The sequence below is a fragment of the Colossoma macropomum genome, unplaced genomic scaffold (assembly GCF_904425465.1).
Source record: "Colossoma macropomum unplaced genomic scaffold, Colossoma_macropomum, whole genome shotgun sequence".
NCBI lineage: Eukaryota > Metazoa > Chordata > Actinopteri > Characiformes > Serrasalmidae > Colossoma > Colossoma macropomum.
Genome location: NW_023494803.1, coordinates 15442839 through 15450741, shown reverse-complemented (window position 1 = coordinate 15450741; position 7903 = coordinate 15442839). Strand labels below are relative to the sequence as shown.

Here is a 7903-nt window from a genome sequence, read left to right as displayed (position 1 = left end):
GAGGAACAGGCAAGGCATTGTGCTGCAAAAAAATCCCCAAAAATATGTCTCATTTTAGCATTTCAAATAAACCTCAGAAGACACATGTAGGTTCACTAGTGATTTTCAGGAGTGCAGAAAAGTTGAAAATATGGAAAAAAAAATTTGTTGGAATTGGTGCAATGGCTTAATGAAAAATCCTCGTAACCCTAAAGATAGTCAAGTGGGCAAGCTATGTTTAGTATCTACAGTCGTGGCCAAAAGTTGAGACTGACAAATTTTAGTTTTCATAAAGTTTGCTGCTTTTTAGATCTTTTTGTCAGATGTTTCTATGGTATACTGAAGTACAATCCTAAGCACTTCATGTTTTATAACTTATTGACAAATACATCAAGTTTATGCAAAGACTCAATATTTACAGTGTTGACCCTTCTTTTTCAAGAGTTTCACAATATCTGTGCTTGTTTGTCCACCTGCTTTTGAAGGATTGACAACAGGTTCTAAATAAGATTAAGATCTGGGGAGTTTTCTGGCCATGGACCCAAAATTTCAATGTTTTGGTCACCGAGCCACTTAGTTATCACTTTTGCCTTGTGACATGGTGGTCCATCATGCTGGAAAAAGCATTGTTCATCATGCTGGAAATCAGAGAAAATAACTTTACCCCAGTACTGCCTGCAGAAAGTCAGTCAATCCTTGACGTTTTTCTTGGAGAGGCTTCTTTGCTGCTGTTCTTGACACCAGGCCATATTCCAAAAGCCTTCACACCATTGTGCGTACAGATGCACTCACCTACCTGCTGCCATTCCTGAGCAAGCCCTGCACTGGTGGTGACCTGATCCCATAGCTGAATCCACTTTAGGAGACAGTCCTGGCACTTGTTGTACAGCACCCTGAATCCTTCTTCACAGCAACTGAACCTCTGTCCTTGAAGTTCTTTATGATCCGATAAATGGTTGATTTAGGTGCAATCTTACAAGCAGCAATGTCCTTGCCTGTGAAGCCCTTTTGATGCAAAACAACGACTAACCATGGTTAACAGAAAACCACCCCCCTTTTAAAGCTACCAGTCTGCTCTTCTAATTCAATCAGCATGACAGAGTAATATCAGCTGCCCTGACCTCGTTAACACTTTCTCCTGAGCTAACAAGGAGATCACTGAAATGATGTTAGCAGGTCATTTTGTGGCAGGGCTGAAATGTAGTGGAAATGTTTTTTTTTAAATAAAGTTCATTTTCATGGCAATGAATGACTTTGCAATTAATTGCAATTCATCTGATCACTCTTCATAACAATCTAGAGTTAATGCAAACTGCCACCATAAAAACTTTAGCAGCAAGCCTAGTGAAAACCAAAATTTGTGTCACTGTACTGTACTTTTGCAGCAGGGCTATGAGACCAGATTTTGGGTGGCCTAGACTTCCATTATTTTTCAGCTACTTCAGCCTCATACCTCCACTGCCAAACTAAAAAAGCAAACTCATGTCTCGGCCTAAACAACGTAAATTCAATGAGCCACAGTACAGTACAGTAATGAAATGTAGTCACTTATCTTGATTTTAAGCATTTATTTGTTGAAAAAATACACTAACATCAGACTAAATATAAATAAACAATATAAAGTGATTTACTTCATTGTGTTAGCCTAATAATTTCATAAAACTCTTCTTTAGGAAGCCCAGTATTTACAGTTACTATTCAGTATCAACTTTGGCTATCAGTACTTAGTCAATTAACACGTAATAATGTTAATTGCCCTGCGATGGACTGGCGACCTGTCCAGGGTGTATCCTGCCTTCCGCCCAATGACAGCTGGGATAGGCTCCAGCACCCCACCGCGACCCAGAAGGATAAGCGGTTTAGATGATGTATGTATGTATAATGTTAATACTACCAGGTAGAATGTGGTGCAACAAATCCATGTAATCGCTGGAGTGCACCAAGAGGTCAGGAACCAAACTGTGTTCTAACTCAGAGGTGTTCAGTCTTACCTGCATAACAAATCAGAAGCTCATGTGATCAGTTATTTGAAGAACCACACAGCCCTTTTGTGGATAGATATTTGTAGCTTTATTAAAAACAAAAAATTCTTATGTTCTTCTGCATTTATTTATAGTTTAATGGTGTTTTTGCAAGTTTTTTTGGCTGCTTAAGACTTTTGCACAGTACTGTAACTGTACAGACAATTTATTTTATATATTTGTAAGGTTAACCAATAATAGTCTTTTTATTATTTACAGATAATGTAAACTCAGCATTCTGAAAAAAATGTGCTTTTTTCTGATTGTTGCAATTGGTCCCTGCATCAAGATTTCTGTGCATGAATTTAATTCATTAATCCTGCAGTGTTCAGGGAAAGAATTTAATGGGATACAGATAAATCAGAAGCCACTGAGAAGACATAAAATGGAAACAATTCAGTTACAAGTTCAATGACATGCAGTATCATGTCTGCAAGCTTTGCATGTCATTGCAACATTGCCACAAGGTGGTAGCAAAGACCGTGTGGAACAAGCCTTAGTTATTTCTGACATTTTCTGCAATTTTATAAAAATGTGTTTTTAAGGAACAAACTACATGACAGGACAGCATAATCAAGTCAGTGAATTAAAATGCTTAGGTAGACCTACTGCTGAATCCTTTCTTGCATATGTTATGGATTTTGAATGCAACAAAATCTGAATGAGGATGCCTTTCAGCATTAACCAAATCCATTAAAAGCACAAAGGGCTGCATGATGGCTTGTAGCCTACAAAAGTGGTTAGGAATGCATACAAGATAGGAATGTTTTAGCCAACACTTACAGTTTAATGTTGTAGCTCAATATTGTAGCATGAAAGGTGCTACACAAATGTTCTGCTGTTTTACATTACATTTACCTCAACACTATTACTCAGAATAAGTATTCACAAGTTTCTTGCAGCTAGTTTGTAAGATAATGTTAAACATAAGATCAAGGGCCTTTTGGAAGAGGTAACAGGAAAAGGGATTAATGGGTAAAGCATCTTACAGTGCTATACATGGAGTCACATGGTGGCAGTATGTACCTTTCGAAATCCCTTTGTTAGGGGGAAATGAAAACTTACAGGATAGGAATAATCAGAGACCTGCTGTATTTTAGAGGACACTGTAGCTTTTCCTTTGATGTTGCTGTGAAGTCTGAGAAAAACTCTTTTTCATAAATTTTTGGCTGGCAATAGAGGTGTTGTGATCGCAAGCAATATATAACCATATATTACATCTACGCCATATATGACAGACTTGTGAAATGTGCATGTGCAACTTGCTGTATTCTTAGTGCTCTCTGGAGGGGCAGAAGAACACCTGAGAGGCACACTATGAAGCTGGATTTATACATTGATTCAGTCCAGTTCCACTTTAACATGAATCCCATGTTATATTGCTGACCCACAGATCCTACTTTGCTGAGTGAGGGAAAGATGAATCATTAAATAATCACGTTTTTTATCATAACTTCCTTTTTTTAATCGAAAGATTAGCCTAACAATTCACAAAACTACATCTATAGTGACATATAGAATGATATATATAGAAAAACAATCAAAAATACCCAAGCATCCTGTGGCTCATGAGAGGTCTGAAAATAGTTCAATATACAATTAAACGAAAGAAGAGAATGGTTTTAAAGAATTTGAAGTGTTTAAAATGTTATTTTAAAGTAATGTTAAAACATGCCCTTGCCTGTTGGTCATTATATTTACTTTCTAAATTCACAGCATAAGAACTGACCATTTAGATGAACATTTCAATAGCTATTGTGAGTTGTATTTTATTTGTACGTTTCAGTCACGTATTTAGATGTATTTGCTGTAAATGTTTTCATTAACAGTTTGTAAAATACACTGGCAGTAGGGGACTGAGTAAAAACAATCTAGCAAGTCAACTGCAAAAAAGTTGATTTTTAATTTCTTTTTTAATAGACCAATAGACTATTTACACTGTTGTAAAATATCACTTTTGCCTTTGAAGCATGACTGTTCAAAGTACTGTGGAGAAGACCTCTGTCCATGACTACCTGTAAAATGTAGGATCTGAAACACATTTATTTAGCGGTCAAGATTTGTGCACACATTTACCTCCTACAAAACCAACCTTCTCCAGTTTTTGTTTCCATTATGTTCCTGAGATGTGGTTTCCTAGATACTCCAAAGCAAGTAGCCTGTCAAAGTATACAATGCAACCAGTGCCAACATTCAAATCCTGACCAAAACCACCTTTTTTTGGCTTTGCCTATTCCTGTTCCATTTATTTAACTCTCTCTGGCTTTCCCTAGACAACCCTTGCTTGCCTACACCCACTTACGCTACGTGGTGTGGAGGAAGCAAACAGTTAACAACAGTGCCTTGCCCTGGATGTTAGCAGATAATATTCACATCAAGGAGATGCTGTGAAGTGCAGCCCCAAACGAGCTGTTAAAAATGGACAGAACTGATTATTGCAAGGCTTTCATTCTGAGACTTCCTAGGACTGCTACTCTGGTTGGCACTCCAAAAATATCCTATTTAAAGCCCCAAATAAGTATGTAGTACATCTTGTAAAAGCTTAGCTTTTAGCTCTCATGTTCTCGTATTCATTATTACACTGCTTTTTATGACAATAATAAAGGTATCCACTATTGTGGCTCCTGCTACACTGAGATGTTTTTTGTCAAAGTCTACTTGTACCAATATGGATACATTTTTTGTTCTTAAGTTGTAGTTTGAAGCACATATTATTCTATGTACCTATGTTGTATATTTAAACAAATCTAGTAACAAACTCTAAAACATTCTTTTGCTTAATCTGTTTTAAGAACTTTTTCCTTTTTCATGTTGTTCCTTTCATTTTCCATGGGGTCACATGTAACTCTAACGTTTGTGTGACAAATGTTTCCATTCTCTCCCCTTTTCACCTACAATTTATTTAAGCCTCCCACATAACAAAATCCTTTGCACACAAAACTCCAAGGACAACTATTTTGTGGCCCTGCCTTATATAGAGGTGTAATGCTTTCCATAATTGGTCAGCTTGATTTTTTCTGGCAGGATGATGTTTATGGAGTGATCCTCGCCATTTGTAGCCTTCAGAAGGTAGTCCCTCTGCTGCCGGACCAGCTGGCTATACTTGGCGTTCACCAGCCACGTCTCACAGCGATTGAAGAAGATGATGCCCGTGGTTCCTAGGATCACCAAGCAAGTGAGCAGACCCAGTACGGCAAAGCAGATGACCTGGCTGTGGGTGACCAGGGGGCTGGAGGTATGCACAGTCTCCTTCAAGGTGATCTTAAGTAGCCCATGCTCGGGGGGCCTCAGAAGCTTGTGGAAGGCATTGGCTGGGAGGCCGTAGTGCAGGGGAGGATGGCCTAGGCCTGGGGGCTTAGGCCTGGCTTTTGGTTTCAATTTGTGAGTGTGGAGATCACATGAAGGTCCTGTTAGGCCTGGTGGGCAAATGCAGTAGGTTCCACCATCAGTCCCATTTAAACAAGTGCCTCCTTTTCCACAGGTGGCCTCAGAGCATGAAGCCAGGTTGGTGTTGCAGATGGGACCAGAGAAAGCAGGGGGGCAAAGGCATGTGTAAGCCAGACCATGATCTGTGCAAGTGCCCCCGTTTAGACATGGGTTGGGCTCACACTTATCAACATCAATTTCACAGAAATCTCCAGTGAATCCAGGCGGACAGAGGCAAGACAAGTGGCTGTCAGATCCATTATTATCCATACAGGTGCCTCCATTCTGACATGGGGAGCTAAACATGAAAGCACAAATTTCACATTAAGCTGGATAATTATTTTAATAATAAAAATGGGTTTTGAGTCTTGGGTCAAAATTCACAGTTCATTTAAATTTGTGTAAATACTGTGTTTTACCTATCAAAAAGAAAGAAAACACAAGTGGTTGTTAAAGCCTTGTATTATTTTAGGAAGGTCCTTTCATGAACATGTTCTGGGCAAAGCAGTCACATGCTTGATTAATTCTACCAATTTGTTTTGTGTGTTGCTGGATTCTGTGTCAGGGTTAAATAAGACTGCTCACTGCAATCAATAATAATCACACAGATGAATTTGAGGTGCAAAATGTCAATTCTTCTTTTCAGTAACCAATAGACTAGATTACTGCACTAAGAATACTAATGCAATTATAGGAGATAAAATGTCCCACAAGAAAATGATTATTCACTGTTTATAAAATATTGTTGAGAAAGACCGCTCTTACCCATTTGTTAGACATAGTCCTTTCTTCAGCTGGCAGTTTTTCCCTGTGTAGCCGGTAGGACAGATGCAGATATATCCTCCTTCTCCTGTCTCAATGCAAGTTGAATTGCCAGAACAAGGCTCTGCTGAACACAGATGGATGTCTAAAAACAAAATAAGTATTAGAGCTTACTATCCATTGCACAGTCTAATGCTTGCTGTTCCCTCATAAAAATGTGATTGCATTGCTTCGCCAAAGCACTGCCTCAGTATACGTAACTGCTGAGAGATCTGTGGATCTGATGTCCATGAGACTGATTTTCAGTAAGTAGGTCTCACCTTGGTCACATTGACTGCCTACCCAGCCCTGCTCACAGATACACTGCCAAGCTTTTTCACATTTTCCATGAACGCAGCCAGGGAAAGGAACACATTGCTCGCATGTCAAACCTTGCCAGCCAGGCCTGCACCTGAGAAAAGTGGAATATCTTTTGGAATATCTTTTGAGTGAGCATTTTAAGAAGATGAAGATGAAAATAAGGCGCCTGAATACCTAAACATACCTGCACTCGCCATACTTATCACAAAACCCATTTTCAAGATTGCACCCAGCTCTGCATGCTGAACCTACAATATATCAATGCAGTGGTAATTATAAAGCAGCTATTCACACATTAAAAGTAAATTAACTGTTCAAAATAACATGCCACATTACAATGTATTCTGAAGACACTCTTGCACGCCACGCGTGTTTTGCAAGTGAATATTTTGCATACGCTAATCAATAAACGCAGAAATGCAAAAAAGAATAATCACTGAAATCTTACAAAACGAAGCGCGGAGACAATTTACCTTGGCCAAGGGTTGCAGAGCCGAGCAAAAGTAAGTATGAAATCGCCAACTGCAGAAATTCATGTACATTCATGCTTGGATTTAGGTTAAGTGCTTGTCCTCCTGAAGCCCATTTATTCTCAGAAAAGTGGAGCGACTCGACGGCGGGCTGTAGCGAAGTGCAGGGCACCCCTCAATGCATGCATGGTCCACCGAATCGCATCTCAAAAACAGATCAGTCTTGCCAAGTTAACGTTCATCACCAATAAACACGACCCAGTGAAGATGGCGATAGCAGCAATAACATACTCTTTTGCTCGGTATCGTTCCTTGTGGTAACTGCAGACGCTCCGAAAGGTAAAAGTAGAATCTATAACGTCAGCTCGAAAAGTACGATCGGGAAAAATTCACTCTCTTCTGAAATTCTCTTCTAGCTGCAATAAATAGACAGCATTTTCAGTATTTTCTTCTTTTTTGTCACTCGTAAGAGCTGTTAATTTAGCCTCAGACGCGTGATGTTATGAGGAGACATCGCATTCACACTGTCGTGTCCAAAACACGCTCCGCCCACCTGAGCTGGTGTAAATCTAGAGCAATTCAGTTGCCTTGTTCTAGATTTACAGTTCCACATTTACTGCTGGATTCATATGACGAGAACGTTTATTGTGATTTCAGCAACATTTTCCATTCTTCAGAATGGTCCCAATCTGCAAAAAGGACCTTGGGGATTAAAACTGATTTATACAGTACTGTGCAAAAATTAGAGATCATTTGTTTATTATACAGTCAAATTGCAATATAAATATAAGTATATTTACTTTTCAGCATCAGGAAAAAAACACAAAACATCAGCAAACAGCACAACAACAGCACAACAGCAAAAATATAATATCATTTTTTTTT

General features: G+C 38.9%; 1 protein-coding gene across 1 annotated transcript; it reads right to left on the bottom strand.

The window, feature by feature from the left end:
- Positions 1-2892: 2892 nt before the first annotated feature.
- LOC118824140 (protein delta homolog 1) lies at positions 2893-7507 on the bottom strand. The gene is made up of 5 exons (XM_036594107.1): positions 7022-7507; positions 6733-6796; positions 6509-6639; positions 6192-6333; positions 2893-5724 (listed from the first exon to the last, which is right to left on the bottom strand). Exons 1-5 carry the CDS (start codon positions 7092-7094, stop codon positions 4971-4973), a joined length of 1164 nt encoding a protein of 387 aa, XP_036450000.1. The 5' UTR covers positions 7095-7507; the 3' UTR covers positions 2893-4970.
- Between the last annotated feature and the right edge of the window lie 396 nt (positions 7508-7903).